General features: G+C 47.3%; 1 protein-coding gene across 3 annotated transcripts; it reads right to left on the bottom strand.

Moving 5' to 3' along the window:
• Positions 1 to 5: 5 nt before the first annotated feature.
• On the bottom strand, positions 6 to 16,044 carry ZNF8 (zinc finger protein 8). 3 transcript variants are annotated; one of them, XM_074315520.1, is made up of 5 exons: positions 15,862 to 16,044; positions 11,085 to 11,211; positions 10,685 to 10,780; positions 7,824 to 9,281; positions 6 to 5,496 (listed from the first exon to the last, which is right to left on the bottom strand). In XM_074315520.1, the coding sequence occupies exons 1-4, from the start codon at positions 16,003 to 16,005 to the stop codon at positions 7,870 to 7,872; spliced, it is 1,779 nt and encodes a 592-aa protein (XP_074171621.1). In that variant the 5' UTR covers positions 16,006 to 16,044; the 3' UTR covers positions 6 to 5,496; positions 7,824 to 7,869. The 3 variants fall into 3 exon arrangements, with proteins under 3 accessions (XP_074171621.1, XP_074171620.1, XP_074171619.1); XM_074315519.1 differs by lacking the exon at positions 6 to 5,496 and adding an exon at positions 5,509 to 6,757; XM_074315518.1 differs by lacking the exon at positions 6 to 5,496 and having other exon boundaries at positions 7,600 to 9,281.
• Positions 16,045 to 16,386: the final 342 nt, after the last annotated feature.

The raw sequence follows: 16,386 nt of genomic DNA, 5'->3' as shown, positions 1-16,386 counted from the left end.
GTATATAATTTAAAACAATCACCAGATTGTACATACTCCTGTTTTTTTCTACTGACCCTGAACATTTCTCCATTAAACATTTTTTTGAAACCGATTCTGTTACATGGCTAGTTTCCCATTGTATGAATTTACCATAATTTATTTACGTTTCCATTCTGTACCCAGTTACAATGTGTGCAGGGAGCAATTTCCTCCACACCAACAAGCAATTAATTCTGACGCCATCTACCTAGAGATAGCACCAGATTCCACAGGTTGAGGGCTGGGTCCAAGACTGTTCCCTGTGCCCCCACAGATGCTGGTTCAAAGTCCAGTCCTGTAACACTGACAGACTGGCTATCAATAAGAGGGTTCCACAACCCCCTCCTTGGGTTTAATTTGCCGGAGTGCTCACAGACCTCAGGAAACCCACTGACTCACTAGATTAATGGTTTATTATAAAATGTTATATGGTAGTCCCCTTATCTGCGGTTTAGCAGTCCAATGTTTCAGTTACCCACAGTCAACTTCAGTCTGAAAATATTACATGGAAAATTACAGAAACAAAGAATTCATAAGTTTTAAATTGCGCCCCGTTCTGAGTTGCTTGATGAAATCTTGCACCATCCCACTCCGTCCTGCCCAGGACATGAATTGTCCCTTTGTCCAGTGTATCCACCTCACTTCATCTCATCACATAGGCATGTATCAACTCACATCAGGTCAAGAAAGGTGAGTATAGTGTAATACACTTTGAGAGACCACATTCACATAATTTTTATTAGTGTATAATTGTTATAATTGCATGTTATTATTGTTAATCTCTTATTGTGCCTAAATTATAAATTAAACTTTATCATAGGTACATATGTATAAGAAAAAACAGTATATAGAGTTTGGTACTATCTGTAGTTTCAGGCACCTACTGCGTGTCTTGGAACATATCCCCTATGATTAAGGAGAAATAACTGTAACTCAAGAATAACCAGATAGAAGAGATGCACAGGGGAGGGTATGGGGAAGGGTGCAGAGCTCCCGTGCCCTAACCAAGTGTGCCATTATCCCAGCACCTCCATGTGCTCACCCCCCAGAAACTCTCCAAAACCTATCCTTAGGGTTTTTATGGAGGCTTCATTACATAGGCATGACTGACTAAATCACTGGCAATTGGCAATTGACTCAACCTTCAGCCCCTCTCGCCACCTGGAAGTCAGGGATGGGACTGAAAGGTCCAACCTGCACAGGGTTGGTTCTCCTGGTGACCAGCCCCCTCCTTAGATTAAGTTCAAAAGTCATATCAGTCACATACCAAGACACCTTTATGCTTTCATCACTTAGGAAATTCCACAGGTTTTACTGTGCCAGAAGCGGGCGGGCACAAAGACCAAATGTTTCTCAGTATAAATCACAAAATCACCCTCCCCACCGTTAGATGGGAATTGAGCTACGATAAACACATGCAATGAATGTTTCTGTACATTCATTCTTCTGTATATCCACGATGACTCCTTAAAAATCAACAATGGTTAGGCCCTTTGTGAGGCAAATTACCTTCCCTAATTAACGGTTGTCCTTGAGTACAATGTGGGACATGAAAATGTCATACACAAGTGGAAAGCATGTGTCACCTGGTGAAGCAGAATCCTGATGTATAGGCTAACCTGGCGATACCCTTCATTCCCACTACAGTCAGTTGATCACAAGGGGAGAGTTAAAAAAAAAAAAAAAAAAAAAATACACACACACACACACACACACACACACACATACTGTCAGCCACCTACCTTTAGACCAGCACCGAACTTTCTGAGATGTTGATGGAAATATTCTACCTGTAACTACTGAGCAGTTGAAATGTGGCTAGTGTGACCCAGGAACTGCATTTTTATGTTAATTTTGGTTAATTTAAAATTACATCTAAATAGCTACACGTGGCTAGTGGCTAGCACATTGGACAGCACATTCTGGAAGACGGTCACCTTGGATCTCCTTACAACAGGCCTATGGGAGACTGCTTTTCACACTGAATTCAGGTGTTTTTACTAGTTACTTTTTGCACAAATGACTTTGAGGATGTGTAAGGAGACACTGACAATGAGAGACTTAGCTTTGGCGACAATTTGTGTGTGCTCTGACTGATATAGGGAATTTAATAAAATAACTTGGAAACTGATGTGCTACAACCAGCTTGCAAGAAATATCATGGAGTCAAAGCTATTTTTATACTCAACTTGTTCCGTTAACACACACATGCGCATGGGTATATACAGAACAGGTGTGGCCAAGAGACAAGGTCCTATGGATGTTTTAGTAGGGGAATAACAATGTAACAAATGCTCAAACTTTGATTTTTGAAAGAGTTGAGATTTTTGTTAATTTTTTGAACTAGTAATACTTTGACATGTTTCAAAATTCCAAAAATATCAAAAGATATAGACTGAAAATTATTCCTCATCCCTTTCCAGTTCTCCTCCCCAAGAGCAACTGGCTACTTTGTAGCTTTTCACAGACTCTGTGTGTGTGTGTGTGATGTGTGTGTGTATAAGCAAATATTTCCTCTTTACACAAATGGGAAACATACTATACACACTGTTTACACCTTTTCATTTGACACTGTATCTTGGAACTCTCCCCCGTTAGTACATAAAGAGTTTCCATTTTTAAGTCTGTCGTTCTCCATTCCACACCATAAATCACTTAGCTAATTCCCCATTGTGGCCACTGAGGTTGGTTCCAAATTTTTAGTTTTGAAATCAACACTGTAGTGAAAACCATGTACAGTCTGCACCTGTAGGATCCACTCCCAGCAACAGGTTTGCGGAGACAAAGGGTTTGTGTGTTTGTAAGTTAGATAGCAACTGATGAGCTACCCTCTACGGAGGCTGTGTCAATGCATACTCCCCCTGAAACTGTACAAAAATCTCCTCCCCCTTTTGGATAAAAGGCTGGTAAAATGCTGGGTGGAGGGCCCATTGCCACAGTCCTCCTGAAAAGTAATTTAAAAAGCTGTATGAAATTCACTGTCAGAGGAAAATGCTGAAAATGTAGTAAGAAGCACGTGTTACAAGAGAACTAGGAGGGAGTCCAATTTTCTAAATATAAGATAACTACGTATACATGTATTTTGTATGTATAAGGTTTAGTGTTACACTGTATGTATACACACATATTTTAAAGAAAAAATTACAAGGACAATTAACAAAATCTTAATGGTAATGACCATCTCTGGATGATAGAAGTATGAAGAATTAAATTTTAAATAAATCTTCATACTTTTGTGTATTCTTTTACTTTCGTGCATTTTCCAGGTTTTGCTACAAAGAATTTGCATTACTTTTATAAACTATCAAAACCATGTATTTTCTCTAGCTTATAGTAATATCCCCTGAGGAGTTTCTTATCTGTTTACAAATATCTACAAGGAAGTCACTAAGAGCATTATGCCTAGAAAACATGACCCGGAATGAGAAACGGAAAATTGCCAAGATATTTGCTGCCTGGGGCAGGGAGGCGAGTGCCGAGTGATGAGCTGGTTCCCAGCTTACTCAGCGAGGCCACTGTGATCTCAGTCCATCCAGTGTCCACTCTGAAAACCATGGAAGCATGACCCTTCAGGAGCTGCCATTTTGGGGTGCAGGTAGAAAGAACGGGGCAATCTCAGGGCCAGCTTCCATAGCCATCTAGAACCATGAAGTCACAGCCAGGTCTCCGCTCGCCAGACAGCACTAGTAGCTGGAACATTCCTGAGTCTGCACCCCATACCGCTGATGGGACAGTGAGAAGGAACAGTCAAAAGTGGGGCTTTGGTGGCTGGGCCACTTGGTGACATGTCGCTTCTCCTCTCAGGGCTGCCCAGCACCAGCGGTGGTGGTAGTGAAGACAGGATGAAGTGGGGAATGGACGTTTAGGTGGTAAGGCTTGTAGAGGTCGGCCCACAAAGAATAGATACAAGGGAGGCCAACAGGATACCTACCTTCTGGCTCCAGGGATGGGATGGTGGTGCCAACGTATCCCATGAAAGGGACCAAAGTAAAGGGGACTGGTTTGAGCTGCCCAGCAGCATACACTTCCTTCAGCCTGAAACTCAAAACTCGGCACCAGAGGCCAAGATTTGGCAGTGAGCAGCACAAAGGCATGGGTGTAGATGAGGACATCTGGGAAGGGTATGGAGCACAAGGTGGGTCTCCCGGGCACTGTCCTGGGGACTCCAACATTTAAGAGGTGAGGGGAGGACAAGAAGGCCCTCAAGAGGTGGAAGGGATCCAGAAGAGGGCAGGACCCCAGAATACCAGGGGACTGAGCATTGCAAGGACAGGCTGGACAATCCAGGAGATGAAGCAATGGGGCCAAAAGACAGTGGCGCCTGATCAAGGCAATAGGAAGCCCCAGCAAAACTGGATGAGAAAGGTGGCAAATGCTGCTGGTTGCCAACCCATTACCCATTTCCCAAGCCCCTTTCTCAGGGTACAGGTCTGTGACACGGAGGTTGGAAAAGCTAAATACTAACTCTCCAACCTCCTTGTTACTAGGGGTGGCCCTGTGACCCCATCTGGGCCAATGAGACATAAGTGGGCATTTGCTGGAGGCTTCTGGGGCAGCCTTTCTTTGAAACCTCATCAGAGATGAGTACTGGCCTTCCCTTCCCTTCTTCAAGTCTTGATTTGGATGCAATGGCTGATGCCACAGCAGCCTCACTCCAACTGAGGGAAAGGTTCCAAGGGCTGCAGAAAACACTGCCTCTGAAGTAGCAGAGATGCTGCAGGGACAGCCTTCAAAGAAAACCTAATTTGTTTAAAGCCATTGTTAACTGGGTGTTGACTTCAAATTGTACCTCCACCTCCTGGCTGTGTAACCTTGGGATGTTTACTTTTGTTCTAGTTACTATGTACTTTTGTCCCATGCTTTACCTTCCTTATATATAGAATACTACTACCTCACAGAACCATCACTGAGGCCCTGCCTGTCTGCCTGAAAACACACCTTTTCTCAGCTATGCAAATGGAAAGGTATCTGCCAAGAATGAAATGGACGATGGTGTGGCTGGGGTATAAGGACAGAGCTGTGAAAAATGAGGGCTGACAAGGGAGATACACGAGGACAACCCCAGAGGGAAGTTGGGTACACAGAAATGCACCCAGGGCTTTGAGAGGGTCTTGGAGACAGAAACTGGAGATGAGCTGCAAAGCCAGCTCGGCTACCACAGAAACCCCATTGTTGTGGCACTCACAGCATCCGAAGAACACAAAGGACACAAAAGGCTGTCACAGAGTTCTGACACTTAACTGTGATGCTTGGCGGTGAGGCCTGATGCTCAATCGTTCCAACAAAGCCATCAGAACTGCTGCTATATTTTTCCAGGACGCCATTTCTTCCGTTCAACTCTATGTTCTGCCAACCCAACATTTGTTCTGTGGGATATTTTTAGGAAGCAATTTCTACAAGCTGAGATATGCCATGATCAGTGTTCCTTTCTTCCAATTTTTGATGTTTATGGTGTATATCTGACTTCAAATGCAACTGCAGTGGGAATAGGAAACAAAGGCCATGCTCTGTATAATAGTGCCTGTGACAGTAGTCCCATTGGGACAGGCATCTTGCTTATGCATGTTTGTTTCATTTTAGGTGCGAAAGCAAGTAGTTTGAATCCTTGGTTTTTACATACCTTGGGCTATGAGACACCAAGGATCACACTTAGACCACAGTATTCTTTATGTCAAGAACAGCATGGACATAGTTCAGAAAGCTTTGCTTTCCTCAGGTGTAAAACTGGAGGAAAGCAAGGAGATAATCAAGGTGAAGTTTTGAACTGTGACATTAAAATAGTCATGTTAGCATGTCCTGCATCGTATAAAAAGAAACAATTTTCTCAGAGGTCTGGCTGTACTTGGCACTGGCAGCCGAGACCTCCAGCAGAGACCCCCATGCAAGATGGGGAGCTGACTCTGAGAGCAGTGGGAGTCACACAATCCACAAGACCCTTCAACACAACCCGGTGGCATGATGCCAAATCAGAAGTCATTTCACCAGGTAAAAGCAAGGAGGGTCTGATGGGCAAGCTTGAGATTGGGACAACATTTAGCTTACTCTGTTGGTTTTTTTTCTTCCCCAGAAAACTAAATATTAAGAGACTTAAAAAGAAAGAGACCTATGAAAAGTGTCAATCTTGTTTAGCTCAAACCAATGATTAGAACAAACCAAGTAAAAAACAAAACAATTTATGAGGCAACCAAGAACATCTGAACACTGGACATTTGATGATATATTGATGAATTACTGTTATTTCCACTTAGATATGAAAATGGTTATACAGTTTTGAGATTTTAAAAAATTAATAATTCATCCTGCTTCATCACAAACATTCTTAAGTGAAGTGAGCATTTGTTTTCTTTACTGCGCTGCCCGGTGAGGAAGAATCTGGAGCACCCCCTGGGGACCGCTGCCCAGCACTGCACCCACCGCCTTGTCTGCCCTGTCACAGCAACATCAACACCGTGAAGGCGGCAGGTGATGCTCACTGTACTTATGGAAGCGGTTTTGTCCCCAGGGACCAACATGGTTATATCTGTTTCTAAAAGTCTTTGCTTTTTAGAGATATACTCAGAAAAAATGGATGAAATCACATGGTTTCTGGGACCCGGGTGAAAATAATCCTGTGGCAGGTAGGGGTACTAGTGAAAATATATTGTCCATGTTTTAGTGTCCACAATAAAATGCTAAAATTTAGATTAATCAGAAAAATAAGCAGATTCTCTTCCTTTCTCCACACCAATTACGAATCCTGCAAAAAGGTTTAAAAAATTACTACAAAACACATTGTGCATAAACTAGCTAATATCATTTGTTAAAATCAAACATAAGGGATTGTTAGCATAGCACTGATCAAGCAATGCAGAGTTTAGACAACGTCGGCTGTGGTGCTGCTCATGGCGTCTACCCCAGCACACATGGGATGGGGCCTTTTCTTTATTGAGGGGTCTGTCTTGGGCATCACAGGATGTTAAGCAGCATCTCTGGCCTGTACCCATTAGAGGTCAGTGGCACCCCTCCCTCCCGCCAGTCATAACAACCAAAATGTCTCCAGACATCACCAAATGTCTTTTGTGGGACAAAACCAACCGATTGAGGCTTCTAGCAGCACTGGCTGTTTTAAGGCAACGGTTTTCAACAGAAGCAGTGATATGCCAGGGAATGTTGTGGAATTTCATGGTGGTTTGTCATCTGATTTGGGCATGAGTATGGCTGATGTGGGTGAGTGCCAAGCGTGCTCTAATGACTGTGAAGTGCAGACTGGCCCCTGGGATCCCTGTGTGTATGAAACAACCTGCCTGTAAGTATGAACTGGGACCCTAAGTCGCCTTCACATCCAAACACACATCAATTCCTACATGCTTAGAATTTTATACATAATTTTCCAGAAATGCAACAGCACTTTGTTTCATCCAAAACTTTTACAAGAGTGAGTCACCACTTTGGAAAATCAGATCCCATACAGGAATACTCCTCACATTTCTGTGGCCAACACCACACCCTGTATACCAGACGGCAAGCAACAGGCAGTGACCAGGTCCCCAGCATTACAGACCAGTCATATGCAGAGATTCCACACCAACTCAGTACACGTCATCATAAATTACTTCTGTTTTAATTATCCTTTAGAAAATGGGGCCATATAGTGATTATTTTGACATTAAACACATGTGTAGGTTACATCACCTGTGGCTTGAGAGATCTGAGAACTACCAATCTCGGGAGTTTTGGGAAGCACCTTTCCTTAGGAAATCAGAAGTCACCTTGGGCATCTTTACCCCCACCCCCCCTTTCCATGAATACCCATGTGGACTTACCAAATTTTTGTACCTGTGGTTCAAAGTCATCTGTAGACATTCTCCCCTATGTGGAGTCTCTGATGTCAAATAATACAGAAGTGCCCACGGAAGATTCTTCTACCCCAATAACGTGCACGGGGCTTTTCTCTTGCATGATTTCGTGGATGTCAAATAGGGCAAGCGCCCTGCTTGCAGGCTGTCCGGCCTTTGTCCCGCCCCCAGGGCTCTCCCCTGGGCACACGTGCTGATGGGAGCCCCGGACACGGGGCTGCTCCCGCTGCCGGTTACGGCCACAGGGCTCCTCCCTTGTGTGAGTTACCTGGTGCCGGATGAGGTGCGAGCTCTGAATGAAACACTTCCCACATTGACCGCATTTGAAGGGCCTGTCGTTCCGAAGAGCCCTGTCACTGGGATTCAAAGCTGGGTTGCAGCCCAGGGAGTCTGCCCACTCGTGCTGGGTCAGTGCGGCCCTCTGCTCAAAGACCAGCCTCTGGCGGCACTCATAGGGCTGTTCCCCGGCGTGCTTGCGCTGGTGCTGGGCCAGGGAGGAGCTGTGCCTGAAGCCCTTGCCACAGTGGTTGCACTCGTAGGGCCGCTCCTCCGTATGAGTCCTCAGGTGCAGGAACAGGCACGTGGTCCGTGAGAAGGCCTTCCCGCACACGCTGCAGGAGTATGGCCTCTCGCCCGTGTGTGTGCGCCTGTGCCGGCCCAGGGAGGAGTTCTGGTTGAACGCGCGCCCGCAGTCCTGGCACTCGTAGGGCTTCTCCCCGGTGTGAATCCTGCGGTGCACAGTGAGGTGCGTGCTGTGGCAGAAGCACTTGCCACACTCGGCGCACTTGTAGGGCTTGTGTCCCGTGTGGATGCGCTCGTGTTGCACCAACGAGGAGTTCTGGCTGAAGGCCTTGCCGCACTCTCTGCACACGTAGGGCCGCTCCCCCGTGTGGATGCGCCTGTGCACAGTGAGGTGCGCGTTGTGGCTGAAGGCCTTCCCGCAGTCCGCGCACTTGTAGGGCTTCTCCCGCACTGGGCTCTGCATGAGCTCCACACCTGCAGCTGCCTGGCGGGAGGCTGAGCTGCAGCTGCTGCTGTCACGTGGCCATTCTCCCGAGGCGCCTGTGTGCTGACCCACTAAGCTGGAGTCACTTTCCGAATTTGTAACCTGTGAGTCGTGAGTCCAGAAATATCCTCTCCCAGAAACCTCCAGGAATGGGTTTGGGTCTGAATTCACCACAGGATTTTCCCCAAGTCTGAGACTTTCATGGCTTCCATCTTGAATTGCTGCTTCCTTCGGGCAACATTCCAATTGGTCCTTCTCAGGAGCCTTTACCTGGCCCTCACGGTTCCAGCCTTCCCCCCGTATGGCAGGATAGGGAACATCCCTCAGGAAGACCCCCCTCTCTGTGACAGGGGATGCCTCCCCCTCAGGAAGGCTCTGCTCTGTGAGTTCTGCTTGGCCTTCAAGCCCAGGCTCCCAGCCTGAAAGAAAACCAAGGAGCTCTGAGGGGTTGGTGGAGAAGACACAGAAGGCGACAGGACCCCAACACCTTGGGTCTGCAGCCTAACCACCTGCCTGGCCTCTAAGGAAATCCTGATTCAGCTTTTATGTTGATACTAAGTGCCCCATCTGCAAACACAGCCTCACTCATTCATTCATTCAACAAAAATTTCCTGAGCACCTGTCATGAGTCAGGTATGGGCCTAGATCAGGGGCCGGAAAATAAAGCTCCCAAGTTATGGATGGTTTTCATGTTGTTAAAGACCCATAGGGGAAAAAACAACAACTATGTAACAGAGACAGGCAGAATTCTAAAGCTGTCCCATGGCAATCAGACAGTCATCAAGATACTGCTGTGAAAGGGTTGGACATGAAGGTCACTAATCAGCGGACCTTAAACCTTAAAATAGGGAGATGATGCTGGATTACCTGGGTGGGCCCAAAGCAACCCCTGAACGTTTGTAAGCAGAAGGAGGTAGAAGGACAGGCTGGCTGTGCAGGGGACATTGGCCAGGGGGTGCAGGTGCCTTCCCGAGCTGAGAACACCTCTTGGACGACAGTCTCAAGGACACAGGAACCTCAGTGCTAGGATGCATGGAGCTGAATTCTGCCAATGACCTGAGTGAGTCTGGACACCTGAACTCAGAGTCTTCCCAAACCTCCCTATAAGCCTCCCAGGCTGATACTCTGATTTTGGCCTTGTGAGACCTGGAGCAGACAAACCAAGTTTGATCGACAGATGTGTGAGATAATTAAGTGTGTATTGTTTAAGGTACTGTGTTTGTAGTAATTTGTTACAGCAACGACAGAAAACAAACACAGAGACTGCACATGGCCCCCAAAGCCTAACATATTTCTTATCTGGCCCCACATGCTGGAGACAAAGCAGTGACCTGGACAGTTGAAAAGCCCTGCCCTCAGGCGCAGGGAGGCAGATGCTGAATGAAGCGCAGAAGCAGCAGGCTGGGGAGAGATGGGCAACTCAGTTTTCGAAAACTCAAGTGGAGGTGCCCTCCTGCCTCTAGTTAACTGTGGGGGAGCAGCCCTCAGTGCTGAACCCTCCAGAGTAAGGACTGCCCCTTAGGCAGGCACAGGCTCCCCCCTCCTTACAGTGCAGAGAAGCGAAGCTGTGTTAGCTTCCTTTGGCACTGTGAAAACTCACCACAAACATAGCACCACTGGGCAGGACTTGAAGCCCAGCTTTCTCTGGACTGTGCCCCATGTGCCTTCTCCCTTCGCTGACTGTGCCCTGTAACCTTTTGCTGTAATCGCTGAATCTGAGGATGTTCTCAGGAACCCCGACACACCACCCTTTCCAAGCAGCACACCTGCAGTCACCTACTGGACTGCTCCCGATAGGGGTTCCCACTTGGCGTGTTCTCACCTGGACAGCAGCGCTGGGTGATTCCTCTGTCCACCACCCACAGCTCAGCTCCTTGCTCTAGCTGGGAGATGACTTCAGGTTTCGGAAGCTCAGGCCCTGGAAACAGGGAAAGACAAAGGATGTGGGGGTCTGATCTAGAGAGTAGGAACGAGCCCAGTCTCCTACCCGGGGCTCCTGACCATCAGGACACGTGGACACCTCACAACAAGGTGAAGGCTTTGCAATGGGACAGAAAAGGGCAAATACACCCCTGTTTGCATGTCCTACAGGGAAGGAGGAAACAAAATCCCTGATCCCCAGCCTGAGGTCAAGTTCTCATACCAGAGGCCCTAAGACCTATAACCCATGAAGAATAAGTTACTGCAGGAATCTGACCATCAGTTCTGGAAGTGGGCCTTACCCACAGACAGCAGGTGCCCAAAGGTCTCCAGCATCACATCGCGGTACAGGATCCTCTGGGCAGGGCCTAGCTGCCCCCACTCCTCCTGGGTGAAGTCCACAGCCACATCCCGGAAGGTCACTGGCTCCTGAAATTTTTCACACGCGTTCGATCAGCTGGACCGTTCCCATCAGTGCTCTCAGGAAGAGGAGGAGGAATGAGGATGGAGAAGATGGGCAGGCCAGTGTCCTGAGAAAGTGCATGTTCTGGGCAACATGAATCAGGTCTTGCGGGGCACCACTGGGTTGCTGCATGTAGGTGTGGGTTGTATAGCGAGGACATGTGAGAGTATCCAGACGAGATCAGAGCTAACCATAGCTGACCTACAACTGATTTCAGGAGAAGGTGCCAACAGAGACCTGTCTAAACTGCTGACTTGCACATCTGTGGGCTAAAGAAATGGTTAGTGTCTAAAGGCACTAGGTACTATCCTAACAAACTAGGACAGTTTGTTACTCAGTTACAATTAACTGATACACTAATCCTCAGATTCCAAGCAAGGCTCCTCATCCTCCCTGAAAAGAGGAGTGTACAGTTAAGAGTCAGAAATTCACTTGCCTTCAGTGACCAAGCAGGCTTACAAGTAACCGAAGTGGGCCAGTGTAAGAGTCTACCGGTATTTAACCTGTGAGAGGTGACACTGGAAGTGACAGATAACACGTGCCCTGTCTCATGGGGCACCTGGGACTCAGAACCAATAGATTGTGGGGAAATATAGGCCCCATGTGGTCAGAACTGCTAGTCTCTGGTGAGAAGCTGAAAACTAGGTTATGTTTTTCAGTTAAAACTTTTAATTTTTATAAGTTGATACAATGTATTTAAAACCTGTTCCATAAATGAAACCCTTTTGTGGGCTGGCTGTGGCCATGGTCAAAAGCTAGATATCTCTGGAACAATCTTGGCTTTGCCACTTTCTCCTCAAGAAGCATGGAGCAGGTCCCCACCTCTGCCTCCCTGTTTCCTTGTCTCCTTGGGGGCTGTGATGGGGAGTAAGTGGCTGTAAAGCACTTCCTACTGGACAACTGGATAACTACATGCAAAATAAAGTTGGTCTCCAACCTTACACCATATATAAGTTAACTCAAAAAGGACCAAAGACATAAATGTTAGAGCTAAAACTATTAAACTCTTAGAAAAAAGATAGGGATAAATCTTTATAACCTTGGAACTGGCAAAGGATTCTTAGGAAAACAAAAGCACAGCCAACAAAATAAATAAATTGGACTTCATCAAAATTAAAAACTTTTGTGCTCCAATGGACACTATCAAGAAAGTGAAAAGACACCCACATAATGGGAGATACTAATTGCAAATCACACATCTGATAAAAGGACTGGTATCCAGAAGATACAAAGTACTCTTACAACTCAATAATAAAGGCAATCTAAATAAAACAAAGGATCTAAACAGATATTTCTTAAAAGAAGATATGAAAGGAAATATACAAATAGCAAATAATCACAAGATGCTCAACCTCATTAGCCACCAGGGAAATGGAAATCAAATCATACACCAAATACCTCAATTCTAAAAGGTATTTTCTTTAAAGAAAACACAAGTAAATTTTAAAAACATTAGGGTGGCGTATGGCTCTGACAAAAATTGTGCAGGCAACTTGCAGAAGCTTGTGGCTGGGAACAGAGGGCTCTGCTTCTGTCCCTGTACCCTCACCTCCCACTAAGAAGGTCCTCCAACCCTGACACATGCTCCCTGGGCCTCCTGCGTCCACCCGCCATTACCGACTCTGCTTGGGTTGCAGTGACAGCCCAGGCACCGGGTCCCCTGACTACTGGTCTGTCCAGGTCACAAGGCCTTTCTATGGCATCACATGAGTCCTTCATATCTCCTCCTGGAATTCTAGCAGGAACCCACTCCTTGCTGTCTTGTGACTCTCGCTGCTGGTCTACCTCAGTCCCCTGCAGTCCTCCTCTTGCTCTGCACTGTGGGCCTGGAGGGATGGGCTGTGTCAGACCCACACACTCTCTCAGAGCTGATGTGACCACCCAGCATCAGCCAGTATCTCATCACTGCCCCCCGCCCACCATGTCTTAGTTAACACTAGGTATCTCTCTGGCTCCCACTCGTCAGGCTCCTTCTCACCTTTAGATATAGGTTGACCCCTTTCAGCTTGGCTATGGTTGGCTAAATAATGGCCCCCAAAGATATCTGGGTTAGTTCCAGGAACCTGTGAATGTTACCATAAATGGCAAAAGGAAGTTTGTGGACGTGACTAAGGATTTTAAGATGGGATTCTAAATGCAATCACAAATGTCCTTCTCAGGGGAAGGCAGGTGGACATTTAATCAGAGAATGCAGATGACAATGTGACAACTAAAGCAAGATGCCAAGCTGCTGGCTTTGAAGATGGACAAAGGGCCAGGAGGCAAGGAATGCAAAGTCTATAGTTCTAAATGGCTGGAAAAGGCCAGGAAACGGATTCTCCCCTAGAGCCTCCACAGGAAGGATGGCTCTGCCTACACCTTGATTCCAACCCAGTGAAATTGATTTCAGACTTCTAACCTCCAGAACTGTGAGAATAAATGTGTACTGTTTTAAGCCAACAAGTTTGCGGTAATCTGTTATAGCAACCACAGAAAGCTAACACACTATACCTCAAAGCCCTCCACTTCTGCACCTTGCCTCCTGTGGTGGCCAGACTCCGAGATGGCCTCAATGATTCCAGTCTTGTGTAGTCCCCTCCTATACTGAGCAGGTTTGATTTGTATAACTGATAGGATATTGTGGAAATGACAGAGTGTGAATACTGACCTCAGGTCACAAAAGGCATTGTGCCTTTTACCTTGCCCTCTCCTGGATCACTTGCTCTGTGAGAAGTGAGATGCCATGCTGTGAGAACACCCAAGAAGCCCACAGAGGCCCATGTGGGAAGGAACTGAGACCTCCTGCCGACTGTCATGTGAGTGAGCCATCTTGGAGATGGCTCTTCCAGCCCCAGTCAAGTCTTATGTGACAGCAGTCCAGGTTGACATCTTGACTATAACCTCATGGACCCAGGCCAGAACCACCAGCTAAGTAATTCCAGGATTCCTATCACCAGAAACTGTGAGATAATATTTATTATTATTTTGGACCACTACGTGTTTGGATTATTTGTTACACAGCAACAGATAACAGACTTCCTCTTAAGCCTCTCTTACTTCTTTTTCTTTTTTTTAAAAGATTTTATTGGGCAAGGGGAACAGGACTTTATTGGGGAACAGTGTGTACTTCTAGGACTTTTCCCAAGTCAAGTAGTTGTCCTTTCAATCTTAGTTGTGGAGGGTGCAGCTCAGCTCCAGGTCCAGTTGCCATTGTTAGTTGCAGGGGGCACAGCCCATCATCCCTTGTGGGAGTCGAACTGGCAACCTTGTGGTTTAGAGCCCACTGGCCCAATTGGGAATCGCACCACCAGCCTTCGGCGTTAGGAGTATGGAGTTCCAACCGGCCTGAGCCACCAGGCCGGCCCAAGCCTCTCTTACTTCTGATAAAGATTCTTTCCTTGATCAAACTTTAGCCTGGCTTCTCTGAACCCTCTTCTCATCTAGGCCTTGACCTTTAGGGATCTGTGTCCATTTCTGCATCACCCAGTTTTATGAAAAATCCTGTCAAGTCGGTTTAGGCAGGATCCCTACCCTCCCCATATGTGATCACTCTTGATATCTTTGTCAAAGTTCTCATCCCCACAATCGTCTAGGTAAGAGCTGATCACTTGGCCTGCTTCAGCAAGAATCTCCCAATCCCTGCTATAAAAGCTCATTTGTTGTACTCAGAATTGAGCTCAGTTCTATACCGGTCTCTTTACTGCAATAGTTCCTAAATGAAATCTGTATTTACTGCTTTAGCTACCGTGCAGCTGATTTTCTTTGACACTGTTCACTCCCTGCTCCAACATCCGCAGCAAAAACAAACTAAAGGGTGGCTGCATTTCATGCAAATCTGTGACACACAACTGAAAACATGCAAATCTAAAATTATCAATTATCTCATTTTGCCAAATCTGAAATAATGCCGACCCCTATGAACAACAAAATACAAAAAGTACTTAATTTCAAAGATGTTTCAGATATCATGAATTATTTTTGCCAACGTGGAGATAGCACTTTACGGAGAACAAAGGCGACGGCCACTTCGTCTAGAATTCAAAGCTGGAGCTCTGAATCAGGTGCCTCCCCAAATGGCCTTGCAAACACTGACCGCCCTGCACTGCAGTTCCCCCACAGCCGCACAGGGTGGTATTGGGGGGTCTGGTAGTCATTCCCAGCCCACTAACGGGGGTGCGTGGTGACTTCTCCTTACCCCCAGAGGTTGTGCCCGTCCACAGGCCAGAGGCTTCGCTTCTGTTGACTCCATGCATCAAAGCATCTCTATTCGGTAATACCTGCCACCTCGGCGCTCTATTACCCATCATCACGGTGGTTGGCCTTCGGGGCGAGGGGAATGGCATTGGCGGGAGCTGGGCCAGCCGTGTCCTCCAGAACGACCCAAAGCTCCATCTCAGAACGGGGAGGCCAGAGTATCACTTGGGCATGCGCACTCTGGGACCAGATGGCCGGGGTTCGATTCCGAACCCATCCCTTACCCGCCGTGCCAGTTAGCGTGCCCCGACCTGCGCCTGTTTCCCCTTGTGTAAATGGAGATAATGCCCGCGCCCTGCTAACCACGCGCTGAGAAGGTTAAAGGTTCAGTATCTGTAGGAGACGCTTGGCCCAGGGGCTGCTGCCATCGTTATTATTGTTACCTGAAATCGTTCCGCGGGCGGTCCCGTAGCCATCGCCAATGGTGTGGTGTCCTCCTCGGGGTCCATCCTGAACCGACAGGTTAAGGATAGGCGCCTGGGACGACCTAAAACCCGAGAGCCAGCCCCGCTGCAGGACGACTCCATACGCCACCCGTCGGACAATGGCGACCACGCCAGAGACGCTGTGACTACAACTCCCAGAAGGCCGAGCGGCGCGCGCAGCAGCGCCCGCCACTAGAGCCTCCGTTAGTTGAACCTTCGACCAATGGGAGCCTTCGCTCGCCTTTGGCCAATAGGGGCGATTCTGAGCGGGTGGTGCCCACCGTCAGCACTGACTGCGAGTCTTCGGAGGCTGCCAGCGAGGTAGAGCTCAATCCACAGAAGGGCGTCTGAATGGCAGGGAACGGGGCCTCCTAGCCTGTAGGGGTCCACAACCCCGGTCCCATGAGTCGCCGCAGTATACATGCTGGGATGAGATGGGCTGGTATGAAGCCGGGCCTGCTCTTCCAGCCGGGAAGTGCACAA

The sequence above is a fragment of the Rhinolophus sinicus genome, linkage group LG11 (genome assembly GCF_036562045.2).
Source record: "Rhinolophus sinicus isolate RSC01 linkage group LG11, ASM3656204v1, whole genome shotgun sequence".
Classification (NCBI taxonomy): domain Eukaryota; kingdom Metazoa; phylum Chordata; class Mammalia; order Chiroptera; family Rhinolophidae; genus Rhinolophus; species Rhinolophus sinicus.
This window is presented reverse-complemented; position numbering and strand designations above follow the sequence as displayed.